The sequence below is a fragment of the Mustela erminea genome, chromosome 6, assembly GCF_009829155.1.
Source record: "Mustela erminea isolate mMusErm1 chromosome 6, mMusErm1.Pri, whole genome shotgun sequence".
In the NCBI taxonomy this organism is placed as follows: domain Eukaryota; kingdom Metazoa; phylum Chordata; class Mammalia; order Carnivora; family Mustelidae; genus Mustela; species Mustela erminea.
In genome coordinates, this window is record NC_045619.1 from 128,971,752 (window position 1) to 128,988,637 (window position 16,886).

Consider the following 16,886-nt stretch of genomic DNA (forward strand, 5'->3'; position numbering starts at 1 on the left):
AGGGGCTAAGAAAAGTATACAGGTAGAAAAGAATAAGCAAAGGGGACAGCTAACATGAAGCCTGGGTGGCAAGAAAAATCTTAAAAGTGAGCACATGTCTACCCAGGCCTGAATCCCTTCTAGTCTTTCTTTGCGGGGGGCAGGAATTATTTCCTGGGCCCTAAGTGAGTCTTAGTGAATCCTGTAGTGGAAATATGAATCAGCTACTCTACATGGAGTACCAGGGATTTGGACAAATCCTGATGTGGTCCAAAGGAAGTTTCAGGAAATGAAGAACGAATGAACTCAGGGTAAATCCAGGTTTAGACGGGGCAGTTGAAAAATAATTATGACCAATAAGGAGTGACATCATAGGCACTTAAAGGATAGTCATTGTGGGCATTGAGAGGAATGATTTGTAAGAAAAACAGCTCAAAGTAGAAATGTACCAGTGAAGGGTGGTGCAGAGATTTCACACCTGGGTAAAGAGGCAATAATAGTACCATGGACAGAAATACAAGAGGTAGGAAGGAAAGTTGTACATGAAGACCTCAGCATTTCCAGATTCATTTTCCTGATCCAGTAGAACTTGGCTGGAAAAAAAAAAAAAAAAAAAAAAAAACCCAAAAAACATTTATAGCACATGGCCAGTGGCCAACGTACTGAATAACTGGGACTGAATAAATCTCATGGAGATCTTTGAGTGTGGCTTATTTTATATTTGGCTTCTGACCACATCAGGGTTTTAGAGTAACTCTTAAAGGATGTGTTTACTTAAGGGATTTTCAGTAATTAGGGCACTACCTATTGTTTAAATACTGACAGAAATATGCTGAAAGCTTGGCAGGTAAACAACTTGGCATATGGGAATGGAAGTCAATGTTTCAATAGATAAGTAAGTAGGTTACCTTGAAGTGATGCATTTGATTGAAGACTTTCTCCAAATTAAAGCTTTCTTCTTTACTCTGATGGATTAGATATGATCTTCTTTAGATACTATCTTCCAGTGAGGTCGTGTCACTAAGATAGAAAATGGATTGAACAATTATTGGTCAGAATGAGTTAAAATAGTGATGCCCAGGTTGGAAAAAAAAAGTCAAATGAGATGTTCAACGATAAGAACCATTTAACGTGTGTTTTTATTTATTCCTTTATTTAATATCTACCAGACAGAAACTATGTTAAGTGCTTTATAGTCATTATTTCATTAGCAAATAATCTGAAATATGGGCTTTTGTTATTGTCATTTTCCAGATAAGATAACTGTGGCCAGAAATATTAAGTTGGCTTAGATTATGCAAAGTTAATTAGAGATAGAACTAGAATTTCCAATCAGGTCTAGTGTGATTCCAAAGCCCTATGTTTAAATGCTATGCTATGCTTGTCTCTTCTGACTTGAGCCCCACAAATAAGACGATTGTGAATTTTATGAAGCCTTCAGCACTCCACCCATAAAAGATAAGATTTCTTTCATGTGTGAAGAAATAATGGTTCATTTATAAAAAATGCCACTGAATGTTTAACAACCTATTTTCTCACATTTCTGGCAATGGGTATCTTTACGTTGTGGAACCAGATTCAATGCAGTAAGAGTTTAAATTTCCAGAAGCTGGATATAAACACATTACAAGCCTTGGTTGCCTTGATGACTTCATTACAACCCAGATGCTCTATGAGTATCTTAAACTTAGGTTGGGGATGTGGAAAATTATTTTATATTTGTTTTAGGAAAAAGCCAGGTATTAGCAAAAGAAAAATCTGAGGGGCCAACCACGGTTTTAAGAAAGAAAAGAAAAACCAAGCTATACCTTTGTAAAATCTTCTGTTACATTCAATAAAATCTTAAAATAAATATGTCATATGTATTTATATGTGAATGACATTTTGTATGCATCTGTTTCTAACTGAACTTATGTTTCTCAAACACAAAATGCATGCTAAAGAACTTAAATTTTACATTATTATTCACCTATAAAACTAATGGAAGATTGTTTTTCTTTTTTTTTTCCCTTCTCACAGCTGAATTTTTATTCCTCTTGTGGGGTGTTTATCTCTGCTATGCAGTGCGGACGGTGCCGTCAGCGTTTCACGAGCCACGCTATATGGCTGTTGCAGTTCACAACGAGCTCATTATCTCTGCTGTATTCCACACAATCAGGCGAGTGCCCTGTAGAGCTAGTAAATAACCGTTTTGTTTCTCTGGTGTGTTTCAGTTTAACTTAAATAGCAAAACTGGATAGCATGCATAATGGAAAGATTTAGGAAGGATGGTGTTTTTAAGTTGACTAATGTCTTTGTCGCACAAATGGCAAATGAAGATAGCTTGTTGTTTGTTTGTTTTTTTAAGATTTATTTATTAAAGAGGGAGAACACACAGTGGAGTGGGGCAGAGGGAGAGGGAGAGAGAAACCCAAGTAGACTCTGCACTGAGCATAGAGCCCAACGTGGGGCTCTCTCTCAGGACCCATGAGATCGTGCCTTTAGCTGAAACCAAGAGTTGGACACCTAACCAACTGTGTCCCCGGGTGCCCCTCTATTTTTTTTCCTTAACTGATGTTCTTAGTTCCTTCTAATATTTTTTATTACCTTTATTTATTTGAAGGTTAACTCAATATTACTGTATTAATTAAACCACTTATGGGAATATCATTGAATATTGTTATGATATATAATGTCTTTTGTTCTGAAGATATAAAACAACACATGCTTACATTACAAAGTAGATGTAGGTAAATCGTCTATGTTTCCATTCATGTTAATACACTGGTTTATACTTTTAAAATCTTAATGCTCAGATAGTCAACTTATGTGTACTAGTTCTGCTAAATTCAAAACCAAAAAAAACACTCCAACCCAATGACTGGATTTTTGTGTGCAATGAGGTTTTATCACTATCACATTTTAGCAATGACTTTTTATTAGTATGGCCTGGTCCTCCATTTCTTAATATCCCATTTATTACTCTAGTCAGTAAGTACAAAGGAGGAAGCAAGTAGCTTATGATAGTGAACAAAATGAAATGTGTATGACTTATCTTCAGAGAATTTACACCTATTTATATCTGAAAATGAAATGAAAACCTCAGTGAGAACAAAAAAAAGGAATCCTATAACTTGCAAAGCAACAAAAAGATGTCATTCATTTGCTCGACAAAGTTAGGACATACATAAGAGTTTACTGAGAAATTTTGAACATTTGTCTTTTCCCTCAGTGGAAAAACAGTGATAAATAATGGTGGCAGTCAGAGTGGGAAGGTGTGGATCTTTGGAAGTTTTAGAAATGTATCAATTCTCACTTTAGTCAATAATTATCAAGTTACATCTTGCATTTGTAGGAATGATGATACCAGAGAACAGCTGAACCTTAGGCATACCTACACTTTTTCAACATTTAAGTAAGAAAAGAAGTATTTATGATTTGATAACCCTAGAAATTCCATCAAAGCACCAGGAATCAAAGGAATATGCCTCCTTGCTCTGTCTTGGCCCCTCTCAAGAGAGAGAGAAAAGAGAAAAAGAAACGAGGAAGGAAAGATGCAAAACAAAATACGATGTTATAAATAGGCAAAAAGAAGGCTCTCTCACTTCTCCTCGGACTAGAGCTGACAGATGTGAGAGGGGATGCTCTGTCGTGAGCCCTGAAGAACACTGTTGTGGGCAGAGCCCCACAGCCTGCACATTTCTCCCAAACCATCTCCCAAGAAAAGCTGCATTTTCGTTGTCTGTTTCCAGAATATCAAACGCCTGCGTTTCAAAATACGACAAACATGCTTCTCTAGAACCATTTGTAAGTTAAATGCTGTATTAACAAACCAATTAAAGAGTTATAAGCATGCCAGAAGAAATTTACAGACATGTTTAAATGTCTTCTGTTGTCAGAATGTGACCAGGTCATGCAAAGGGATTCCTACTTTTGCCCTACATCAGCTGCTGTATTTCTTAGAATCAAATTAATTGCCCGAGAAATTAAATCTGTTCAAAGCATTTACCTAAATTGATCTTTATCCTTTTCTATCTTAAGATTTACATCTGTTCTGTTTTCATCATTAAGTATGTTGTTTCAATGGACTTTCTTTTTTTTTTTTTTAAGATTTTATTTATTTATTTATTTAACACATTGAGAGAGAGAGAGAGAGAGAGAGAGAGCGCACTAGCTGAGGGAGCTTCAGGCAGAAGGAGAGAGAGAAGCAGGCTCTCTGCTGCTAGGAGCCCGACACAGGGCTCGGATCTTAGGACCCTGGGATCATGACCTGAACCGAAGACAAATGCTTAACCCACTGAACCACCCAGGCATCCCTCAATGGACTTTAAACTCTCAGTTTGCCCAAGTAGGCAAGATAGTTATTTTTTAAATGAACTTCTAAAAATTCCTAATAAGGCAATAGGTGGTTATTATAGATAAATCATAAAATGATTAAAAATAAACTGCCTAACCAAACCACCCGAAGATGGTAAACACTGTTAATATATTAGGATATCACTTTTGGATATTTATAACACATTGCATTTGGTAGCTCCCCTTTAGGAATGTCACAGCACAGTGTGACATACCAGGAAGTCCTGCTATAAGGAAAGCTAGTTAAGTTTGTTTAAACAGCATTTTCCAAACCATTCACCATGATATCCCCCCAAATCTCAACTGACATCTGGTAACAGAAGCTACTCTTCAGAAAACTCTGTTTTAATACTTGGCCGAGGTGAGGAGAAATGTATTCTAAATATTGATTCAGGATAGCTTTCTGGGGGCACCTGGTCGGCTCCAGGGAGCGTGTGACTCTTGATCTCAGGGTCATGAGTTCAAACCCCACACTACACATAGAGCTTGCTTTTAAAAATAATAATAATAATAACTTTCTTACTTTGTTTAGGTCTTTCCTACAGAGTCATCAGCCTAGCTGGGTTCACACAGATGCGAGATCTGACTGAGTTGTACATGTTGAACCTAGTAGACTTTGTGTTGGTAGACATGACCTACTTAAAAATCAGCTTCCCTCGACACAACTGTATAGTCCCTTTAAGTTTTGAACAGGGAGAACTTCTAGTGGTAGCAAAGTGACTGGCCTTGGTAGGCTTTGGTATTTTCTTAGACAAGCTTAAAAAAATCTGAATGGCAAGCCCTACTTTTTTTAAAAAAATTTTTAATTAACATATAATGTATTATTAGTCCCAGGGGTACAGTTCTGTGAATCATCAGGCTTACACACTTCACAGCACTCACCATAGCACTACCCTCCCCAGTGTCCATAACCCTGCCACCCTAGCCCTTCCCCTCTCACCCTGGCAACCCTTAGTTTGTTTTGTGAGATTAAGAGTCTCTTATGGTTTGTCTCCTCCCAATCCCGTCTTGTTTCATTTTTTCCTTCTCTACCTCCCAAACTCCCCCACTTTGCCTCTCAAATTCCTCGTATCAGGGAGATCATAAGATAATGGTCTTTCTCTGATTGACTTACTTTGCTCAGCATAATACCATCTTGTTCCACCCATGTCATTGCAAATGACAAGATTTCATTTCTTTTGATGGCTGCATAGTATTCCATTATGTATATATACCACATCTTCTTTATCCGTTCATCTGTTGATGGAATTCTATGTTTTTTCCACAGTCTGGCTATTGTGGACATTGCTGGAAAGCCCTACTTTTAAGTTCCAAATTCAACTTACCTTTCTCCAACTTACCTTTCTCCATAGACCAAACCCAATTAAATTGTGGCATGTTGGCTTCAAAGAATTATAGTATAGACAAGCTACTCTGTCTTGGAAATTTAATTATATGGCCATAAAGGACCAAAGATGGAATTATTGTTTAAATTATAGTTTAACACAGTAAATCTACAGAACACTGATTTTAGGGAGATGAGCAGGGAGAAAGCAATAGGCAGTAATAATTAAAGAAATCAAGTATATATAATTTCTTATTTATTTTTTTAAAGATTTTTTTTTTTTTTTTGACAGAGAAAGCACAAGTAGGCAGAGAGGCAAGCAGAGAGAGAGAGGGGAGGAAGCAGGCTCCCTGCAGGACAGAGAGCCCAACGCGAGGCTCCATCCCAGGACCCTGGGATCATGACCTGAGCAGAAGGCAGAGGCTTTAACCCACTGAGCCACCCAGGCGCCCCTATAATTTCTTATTTCCATGTGGACTGAACTCATACCTGCTGTGGTTCCAGTGTTGATAAAGTCTAAGAATAGGAAACAATAACATAATAATATAAATCAACTAGACCCATCTTTGTAGATTTTTACTAGAATGAAATAATATTAAGTGAAGCCTCCAACATCAGCAAATTTTCTCTATCAATAGGCATATATGTTCATTCCTGTTTGCTTAAAATATAAAATTATATATACGTAACTGTGGGTACATATCTACATACATAAATACATAAAGTTAAAGCTATGACTACATATTTATATGCAGATTTACTTTTATTCTCACCAAATTGCCAGACTGAGCAAAAATAAACTAAAAGGATTAAGTCTAGAAGTCTAATAATGCAGAAGGCATTTTGCCTAATCTGTTCTATAATCCTTTACTAAGCATAGAGCAAAGCTTTGGGAAAGTGCAAGACTTTTAAAAAGTTTGCTTTTATTCTTAACCTCAATTTTAACTATTTCTATGTTCCTGACTGTTAGATCTATTTTTTAGAAGTTGAAAAAGTCTTTTCAAGAAAAATCTTGAAGACTGCAAAACCCAATTTTTCTTAAGATATTTCTACTCAGAACTACAACCTAACAAACCTAGCAGTATTTAAAAACTGATTAATTTGATCAGTTGATGTTAGTATAGAGTACTTCAAATTAGCTTTTTGGAAGACTCACCATTTTAATTTAAAATATATGTAACCATGTTCTTTTCAGATATCGTCAGGCTGGCTTCAGGTTCACTTGTGTTGGCATTTGAGACAGAAATTCGCAGTGCATGAGAACACTTTTAGAATGTAAATCCATCTCATTTGATATAACTGTCTGCTCCAGTGCTAGAAATGGCCCCAGCAGATTTGGATTGTATAATTTTCCAGGTCACAATTTTATATTGCTTCTATGCCTCAGTCCTATGCCTCAGGTACTGTTACTTGTTCCTGAGTATGATGATCCTATTTCAGTGCTTAACAAAAAATCTCTTCTGACCCAGCACAGGATCTATCAAAAGTATGTCATTCCCAAACAAAGTGACTATTCAATTAATCATATTCAAGGCAGGCATAAAGCCACTTTTTTCGCCAAGGAGTTAGAGAAGATGTTAATTCTTAAAATGCTATTTGGTTATAGGTAAACCATCACGAACTTTCTGTACTTCTATGTATATATTTTAAGTCTGTTTTATGTCTCCAAACACAGAGGAAACTATCTCCATGTCTCTCGAGCTTCCACTTTAGCTCGATTTGGGGGGAGGAAGGGAGGGAAGACAGGGGCTGGGATGGAGGTGAAAATGAAGAAGAAATCCCCTTAATGGAAATTTTGTTTCAAGTATTAATAATGCTAATTTACTCAGTAAATTTGTCATGAATACGGCATAATGCAGGTATAAAATGAGTTTCTTCTGGTTTTAGATTCATGTGTTTGTTTTATGATTCTATCATAAGCATTTTCTTAAGATGTTAGCTTTTCAAATATGATGACATATATCAGTGTATCAGCATGCTGATTCTCTAGGGGCACCTGGATGGCTCAGTCAGCGGAGCATCTGACTGTCCATTTCAGCTCAGGTCAAGATCTCCAGGTGGGGAGCTGCGTCCTACATGGGGCTCTGCAAGTGATCAGTGGGGAATCTGCGTCTCTCTTGTTCCTCTCCCTCTGCCCCTGCCACCCCTCTCCTCCCTCTCTCTATCTCAAATAAATAAGTGAATCTTTTTAAAAAATGTCAATTCTTTAATTCCAAACACAATAAAATCTCCTATTTAGCTTTCACGGAGAAACAATGCATGGGAAAAAATTAAAAGAAGAGTATGATTGTAAAATGACCTTAATAAAACATCACCTGGTTTCCGCAAAAGAATGAGTCCTTAAAATCTGAGTTTTCGTGTGTACACAGACCTACTGATTCATGAAAACATTCCAAAATCACCAGAGTAGGTATCAGTACTGAATTTTTCCTATACACGTTGCCTGCAGGACTGTCCTAGAACACCGTTTTATAAATTCTTCAGCAAGATAGGATTTTCAGTTATCTTAAAAGAATTTGATACTTCACAACAACTAAAATCTTTATTTTAAAAGATGTATTTTACAAACCATTAGTATATTCATTTAACCATTGCATTGTTTATCATTTAAGCCTCTGAGGTCATTCACAAAGACAGATAACTACCCACCCCTTTTTTCTTAATTAATGTTTTCAAGGGAAAAAGATTAGAATCAAGAATTATGTGGCTGTGTCTTATAACCCAAATTTGCCTGAAGCCACTAGTTTGTAAATCTGTTCTTTTGAATTCACGTGTATTCACTGTTTTCACTTTAGACATTCCATTGACATGCAAAATAATTATTCCAGGAAATGATTAGCATATTATATGTCTATATGCTGTCTTTCCTACTACTGATAAGTTAAAATAATAAATAAGGAGTTCATGTCTTATGTATGCAGTCACAGTTACTCTGGGTCTTGTTCTGTGATGAAAATGTGTGCCACAGAGACCACAGTACAGCTTTCTTCACGCTTGCTTGCTTGCTTTTAAAAAACACTGAGAAAAAAAGTTTCCAAATATCCTACTATTTTAAAGAGATCTTGTTGGATTACTAACTTGGTGAATTCTCATTTCAGATTCGTTCTTGCCTCAAGACTTCAGTCTGACTGGATGCTAATGCTGTATTTTGCACATACTCATTTGACTGTGACAGTCACCATTGGGTTGCTTTTGATTCCAAAGGTATTCCTTTAACATTACTTTTCTCTTGTAAGACAGTTATTTTAAATAAGCATGGAGTTGTTTCCTCTTTTAAAAAAAAATGTATCTGGCAATATAGGGAAAGGGAAGTGTGGAGATTTAGTTGACACTAAAATGTTTTTAAAGCTCTCTCCTCAGGGAACTAGATATCTCTTTTCTTTTAGAATTTATTAAACATCCCATAGAATTTTTAAATGCTTCAGTTTGTACAAAACTCATCATCTGGTTTGGCTCCTTCTCAAATATATATATATATTTTAAGATTTTATTTATTTATTTGACAGACAGAGATCACAAGTAGGCAGAGGGGCAGGCGGGGGTGGGGGGAAGCAGGCTCCCTGCTGAGCAGAGAGCCCCATCCGGGGCTCGATCCAATGCCCCGTATCATGACCTGAGCTAAAGGTAGAAACTCAACCAACTGAGCCACCCAGGTGCCCCTTTCTCAAATATTTTTATATTTAGATATGATTTAATTATGGGTCCAAGGTAACTTTTATTGTACCTATAACATCAAAGTAATTTTTAAAGAGATTCTAAGAATCCTCATGTTGGGATTTATATTCAGGAAACTTTGTGTTGTAAACATTCAGAAAATTGTTATGTAAATAATTATAATATTTTGTATAGAAAAATCTTGCTTTATAATGATAGATTCTGGCAAAGACTTATCTAGACAGCATACCGAAGTGGGGGAAAATGGGCCAGCACTCAGAATACCCGGATTAAGAATATATGTTCCACTCACACTGGCTATACAGTATGACATTAGCCAAAACTTTTCATCTCTCTGAGGTTCAGTTTCTTCATCTATGATACGATAGCAATAAAACAGCTTACAATGAAATAATATGATATCAGAGTGTGGGGAAAAAACACACAAGTTAGAGCATTATTTTTTTAAAAGATTTTATTTATTTATTTGACAAAGATCACAAGTAGGCAGAGAGGCAGGTAGAGAGAGAGGGGAAAGCCGGCTCCCTGCTGAGCAGAGAGCCTGATGCAGGGCTCGAACCCAGGACCTTGGGATCATGACTTGAGCAGAAGGCAGGGGCTTTAACCCACTGAGCCACCCAGGTGCCCCCAAGTTAGAGCATTATTATTATTTTCCTCATTTACACATAGAAAAACTAAATATTGGAACATCATTTATCTGTATTAGTACCACACGATATAATATTAACACAGCTGAGACAGGAATTTATGATTGCTTGTCATTCACTCCAGCGAAACATTATAATAAGCAAAACATTGAAATTCAGCCTAAAAGGGCAAACAAATGTAAACAAAACAGAATTCCTATTTTCTTCCTTACTTGAATTATATATACCAAATAGCCACAGTTTTCATGGACTAATCTGTTACTGCAATTTATCTTCTCCTTTTTTCATACTTTGCATTATATGGTTACATTTTTTATTAGATGGAGGTACTACACACACAGACAGCTCATTCAGTGTTAAGAATTCAAACACATATTCATTCAAAGATTGGTACATGGATGTTCCTAGCAGCCTTATTCATAATAGCTAAGAAGTGGAAACAATCCAAATGTCCATCAACTGATAAACGTAGAAGCACAATGCAGTGTCATCTATACAATGCAGCACTGCCCAACAATAAGAAGGAGTAAAGCACCAGTATGCACTACAGCTAGTACGCACCTTGGAAACATTACACCAAGTGGAAGAGGCTAGACACAAAGGCCACATCTCATGTGATTCCATGTATATGAGATGTCCAGAACAGGCCGCTCTGTTGAGACAGAAAGCAAGTTAGTGGTTGTCACTAGCTAGGGAAGAGAGGAAACAGAAATGACCGCTTTCGTGGGTGTAAGGTTCTTTTTGGGGGTGATGAAAATATTCTGGAATTAGATAGTGGTGATGGTTGCACAGCACTGTGAATATACCAAAAAGCACTCAACTGTACAATTGAAATTTGAGAATTTTATGGTATGTGAACTATGTCGCAACTTGAGATAATTTAACAAAATCATTGAGGAGCTTCGCTAAGCTCTGTTCTATATCCTGGAATAAGAATAATGAACAGATAAAACATGTGCTCTTGTGGTATTTATATTGTGGACAAGGGGGACGCAGAAGAAATAGGTTAAGACAAGAATTCAAAATGTTCTTTTAGATAGATATAAATACTAAGGACAAATAATAAAGCAGAAAATGGATATTATCTGAAAAGTGTTCCTTAAACTCACGATCATCTCTGAGACTGTGCTCAAGAACAATTACTCTCTTATCAATAACTTCCTTTTTTTTTTTTTTTAAAGATTTTATTTATTGATTTTGACAGAGAGAGATCACAAGTAGGCAGAGAGGCAGGCAGAGAGAGAGAGAGGAGGAAGCAGGCTCCCTGCTGAGCAGAGAGCCCGATACGGGGCTCGATCCCAGGACCCTGAGATCATGACCTGAGCCGTAGGCAGCGGCTTAACCCACTGAGCCACCCAGGCACCCCAATAACTTCTGAGTGGTTTCCTAGCAGCATTTGAGATTTTGGAGGAGAGGGGCTCTGTTTTACTCATCTTTATGGCCTTAAATTCCTGACACATGTCAGAACCACAGTTGTAAGTAGAAGAATGAAGGAAAGAGTTGCCTGTTTCTGTGGTTTCTCAGTCAGTTCCAGTTACAGAACATTCATGATTCCTTACGTAGAGAATTGCTGTTTCATGTTATGTTATATAGATGTTCACCTGCCACTTAAATATTTTAACAAGCACTGACATTTTAAAATAGCTCTGTATCATGAAAGGGTGATGTGTTAATTTTTTTAAAGGAATATTTGACCTGATGAGCAGCTGGGAGAAGAGAACCCATGTTCCCTAGACCATTCTCTCCATTTTCATAGGACGATCCGTGGGTTTTTATGTTACGTGAAATGGCCAAATTGTTTTGATTCTTCCTGCTTTCCATCATTTCCCCTCTTCCTCCTTCTCCACATCTCCATCTGATGAAGAACAGAGGTAGCAAGAGTCCGTGAAACAAACATATTCAAAGACCACGTGAAAATAATAAAAATAACTCAAAATGTGACGAAGGAGGCACTTGCAAATGCTGAGCCTGAGAAAAAATTCTGTAATTTCAGTGAACATTTGCATTTTAAGCTTAGATATGATCATCATTTTAGGCAGAAAGAGCCCTGTGCTCCAGAGAGCTTCCGTGATTTGTTTCCAATCTGACTATCGACACAGTTGATGCCAGCATGCAGATCTCCTATCCCCTAGGTCTCGGAGGCAACATTTCTGGAGCCATGTGTCATAGACTCAAAGTCACTGTCTGTGATCAGGGCCAGTTGTATGTTTTGGTGACCTATAGCCTCCCCTAGGTGATGCAGAACAAGAAACACAAGGTAGACCCTACTGCTCAAGAAAAATATTTCCCTCCAGCTGCCAGTGGGTCCAAATTCCTACTCTTGGAGAACATTTGTGCGGGTTTTTTGACTTACTTTCATTCTCAGAATGCAAACCACATGTAGGAGGAGTACTGTAAGTGAACCGTGTGAGCCTGGGAAAAGACAAAGATGAAAATAGGGGTCGGAGAACCACGTAATAAGGAACCACGTATTAAGATGGCCTAAGAGCTCTAGTGCGTAATGTGAAAAGCAAAGCGTAAATATAGCAACAGATCTTTTCTAAGGAGCTTGGTAAATGAGTTCATCTAAGCTGAAGAAATGATATGAACATAAGAACCTTTAACAAATTATTCTGCTCTGTCTGCCAGCGGGTTAATGTCCGTAGCTCATTCGACATCTCTATTGCAGTTTTCACATTCAAGCAATAACCCCCGAGATGACATTGCTACGGAAGCGTATGAAGATGAGCTGGACCTGGGCCGGTCTGGGTCCTACCTGAACAGCAGCATCAACTCCGCGTGGAGTGAGCACAGCTTAGACCCGGAAGACATTCGGGTAATGTCTATATTTAGCCTTCCTGTTTCGGGCTCACCCCGTGCACACAGGCAAGCACGCATGGGCTGATGTATCCATATGCTCACCTGTGTGCACATGGGTCCAGAGGGAAAAAGAGAGGGGGGAACGTGTGTGCGTAAGAACTGAAAACATCGAATGCGGGGCTAACCCGGTTCTAAAACCCACATCATGGTAGAAGTTACACAGGCCAATCTTGACAGTCACAATTGACTTAGGAACAGTCACAATGATGAACTGATGATACACGTTCCCTACTACAGGTTCTGACATCTTGCTGATAGAGAGATAGGATAGATCTGCGAGCAGAGAGCCCGGATTACTGAAAGTGATCTGTGACAGTATATCAGCATTTGGAGTAAGAAGCTGCTTTTAGTAATTGATGGTCTGTTGTCCCCTAAACCTAATCCACATTACAGGTAATTTTATCAATGGCTACATGATGCTTCCAGTATTGATTAGGAAACACGATATGCTGTGTTTTGTTATGGCCAAGCTCAAGTCCGACCCACACAACTTGTAAGTCCAACGGCTCATTCCATGTGCAGGATGCATGTGTTCAAGTCTTAAAGTTCAAACTCTATGGGTAACAGGGCACAGGTTCATCAGAAAAGTAAGAATGAGGAGAAGGTTGATGAGCACACGTGGTGTGAAAAGCTTTAGGTCAGTTTCCCTAAAGAGCTCAAGCTTACTGACCAAGTTACATTTAGTAATAGTATCTGGCTGAACCACTAAGTTCTGCATCTCTGTGAATTTGCTTTTGTTCTGGCAGGATGAGCTGAAGAAACTCTATGCCCAGCTGGAAATATATAAAAGAAAGAAGATGATTACGAATAACCCCCACCTCCAGAAAAAGCGGTGCTCCAAGAAGGGCTTGGGCCGTTCGATCATGAGGCGCATCACCGAGATCCCAGAGACGGTCAGCAGGCAGTGTTCCAAAGAGGACAAGGAAGTCACAGACCACAGCATGGCCAAAAGCACTGCCCTGACCAGGAAGAACCCACAAGAGTCTTCAGGTAACACCGGGAAGCCCAAAGAGGAGTCCCTGAGAAACCGAGTCTTCTCGCTAAAGAAATCGCACAGCACTTACGATCACGTGAGGGAGCACACGGAAGAGTCCAACAGTTTACCGGTGGAAAGTCAGGAAGAGGAGGCTACAGAAAATTCCACACTGGAGTCTCTGTCAAGTAAAAAACTAACCCAGAAACTGAAAGAAAACAGTGAGACCGAGTCCACAGAATCTGTGCCTTTGGTGTGTAAGTCGGCGAGCGCTCACAATCTCAGCTCAGAGAAGAAGCCGGGCCACCCCCGAACATCCGTGTTGCAGAAGTCTCTCAGTGTCATAGCAAGTGCGAAGGAGAAGACTCTTGGGTTGGCGGGGAAAACCCAAACATCGGGCGTGGAAGAACGTGCAAAATCCCAGAAACCTCTGCCAAAAGATAAAGAAGCAAACAGAAAGTACTCCAATTCAGATAATGCAGAAACTAAAGATTCTGCCCCCCAAAACTCCAGTCACTTGGAGGAGCCAAGAAAACCTCAGAAATCTGGGATTATGAAGCAACAAAGGGTCAACCCGCCCACTGCCAATTCTGACATGAGCCCAGGCACCACCAAGAAGAAGAACAACTTTGACATAGGGGAGGTGTGCCCTTGGGAGATTTATGACCTGGCCCCTGGTCCTGTGCCTTCAGAATCAAAAGTTCAAAAACACGTATCTATTGCAGCTTCTGAGATGGAGAAAAACCCAGCGTTTTCCTTAAAGGAGAAATCTCATCAGAAGCCCAAGGCAGCTGAACTGTGTCAGCAAACCAGTCAGAAGAGCATAGACAAGGCTGAGGTATGCCCTTGGGAGAGCCAAGGTCAGCCCGGTTTTGAAGATGAGAAGCCTTTGATTTCTAAGACTCAGGTTCCCCCAGGGAGAGCCAAAGATGAGAACGGCAGTCAGCATTATGCCACCAACGTGTGTGCTGGGCAGTACGAAGAACCGCCCCCCAAAGTTGTAGCATCAAAAATCAAGAATGAAAATCTCAACCCAACAGGAGACCAGGAAAAAAAGACCTCTTCCCCCGAGGAAAATGCGCCCCGCTCCTATAACTCAAGTAATAACCTTCGGCAGCCTTTAACATCACGAGCTGAGGTGTGTCCTTGGGAGTTTGAGGCCGCAGATCAACCAAATGCTGAAAGAAGTGTAGCTTTCCCTGCCTCTTGCACTCTAAGTGCAAATAAGATGGCAGGGCCTCGGAAATAAGAGGTCAGGGATCCTTTTAAAGTGTAGCATCCCCAGAGAGAAAAGGAGAAGGAAGAAACCCTGAATTCGACAGAAGACAGAAGGATCAAAAATTCCCAAGGAGTGTTTGTCATTGGAGGGAAACGTGGAAGTCACAGGTGGAAAAAGACAGGGAGGGCAGAGCAACGCCCCAGTGGAAGAATGAGACTGGCCAAGGGAAGTCTGTCTTCCCCTGGGAACATGAGGAGAAGCCTTACATTTCAGCATGGTTAGCGGGAGTCGCCCTCACTGTCTGCCCCTGATCAGTATTTACCCATGGCACTTTGAAAATCCTAAGCAAGGTCAACCGTAAGACACAGAAGAGGTATGAGATTCTGCAAAGAAGAAGAAGGTATAGACCTATATGACCGAAGTTCTAAGTAGCTAACTGAACTTCCTTCACCTGTTTAACCTTGATAGCACTGCTCACGTAATGCATCCCAAAAATACCTTTTATATTAATGATTGCTCTCATTTTCTTATAAATGTATGTTTGAGTACATTGTTGTGTCTCATATTCAAGCATTCCAGATTGTATAATTTTTGCAAATAACTTTGATATTACGTGACACAACACATTTATGCAATCTGCAGCTACTCAATTGTTATTGCAAGTTCCAGAATCCCTGCTATCTACCAACTTTCGTTGATTCTCGAAGTACAGTAAGCTTTCTCTGGCTTGGGAAGCCGTAACCGTTATGATAAAATCTTTCCGTTTTGGCTGTGGTTTATATATTGTGAATTTGGATTTGACTCTCTTGTTTCACATCATGGTTTGTTATACTGTCTTAATCAGGGTTTTTTTATACCAAGTTGAGTTACTTGTTTTGCACTTCTTGTTAGGACTCAGAGATCCAGGGGTCCTACTGAGTCGTATGTCTCAATAAAGGACAACTTACCCATTGTTTGTTTAGAGTCAGAGACAAGGTCACAACTTCATTCCAATTTACTGTCCCTTTTAATTCTTTCAGTATTCCATACTTAGCAGCATTTCGCCAGGAAGAAGCTAAGAGTGAGAAAAACATACTGCGTATTATTATTACCACTGAAAAGGGAAGACTCTAGGAATGACATGGGAGTTACAGCAGTACTGCAGGGCCAGGGAATCTGCCTTTCAAAACACAGACAGGAAGGGGGCTACTGATAGCACTTTCAAGGGAGTATTTTTTTAAAGAGAAAAATTATGATAGCTTCAAGATCATTGTACGGATATATTTTTATTATGCATACTGAATATATATTTTAAATTACCTTAAACTACTTATTCTCATAAGTCTTATTCATTGCTTCAGCTAGAGGTAACACTTGCTGGGCTTCAATCCCAAAGAGGTTTACAACCTGATTTATTCAAAGCCTATAAGGTGGTGTGGGCTCTTCCTCCTGCCAAGCACTGGAAAACTTACAAGTCCTGAAAATTGCCATTGCGAGCCACCCAGCTAAAAAAAAAAAAAGAAAGGAAAAGAAAAAGCAAGGTTTATTTGCAAAGCAAAACAGCCCCCAGAGCAAAATTTGTAAAATGTACTGACTGCGTTCTACCCTGATCACTTGGCATGAGAATCCTAAGCTGCTGACTTAGCCCTACTGATGTGATCATGCAAGAGATTCCATTCCAAAGCTTGGTCTCATTTTATTTAAAGAAGAATCACTTAAGGATAGAACGCAGACTTCCCTTTCTCTCACGCTAGACGCTGAAGGATCGATGGCTTCCTTGGCCAGGACATCTCCAGCCTAACGAACGGTTTTTCATCTCCTGGGCAGCAAGGGGAACATGCTAGGGGGGTAAAAGGAGAGAAAAGGGAATCAGAGGGTAGATAGAGGGCTGTTCTG

The 16,886-nt window shown here is 39.2% G+C and overlaps 1 protein-coding gene across 1 annotated transcript in view; it reads left to right on the forward strand.

The window, feature by feature from the left end:
• GPR158 (G protein-coupled receptor 158) overlaps nt 1-16,540 on the forward strand; it is a 420,682-nt gene extending 404,142 nt beyond the window's left edge. The window contains exons 8-11 of the mRNA XM_032349655.1: nt 1,999-2,137; nt 8,737-8,842; nt 12,629-12,775; nt 13,566-16,540. Coding sequence (XP_032205546.1) covers nt 1,999-2,137; nt 8,737-8,842; nt 12,629-12,775; nt 13,566-15,041 — 1,868 coding nt within the window. The 3' untranslated portion in view covers nt 15,042-16,540. The remainder of the gene's footprint in view (nt 1-1,998; nt 2,138-8,736; nt 8,843-12,628; nt 12,776-13,565) is intronic.
• The last annotated feature ends 346 nt before the right edge of the window (nt 16,541-16,886 follow it).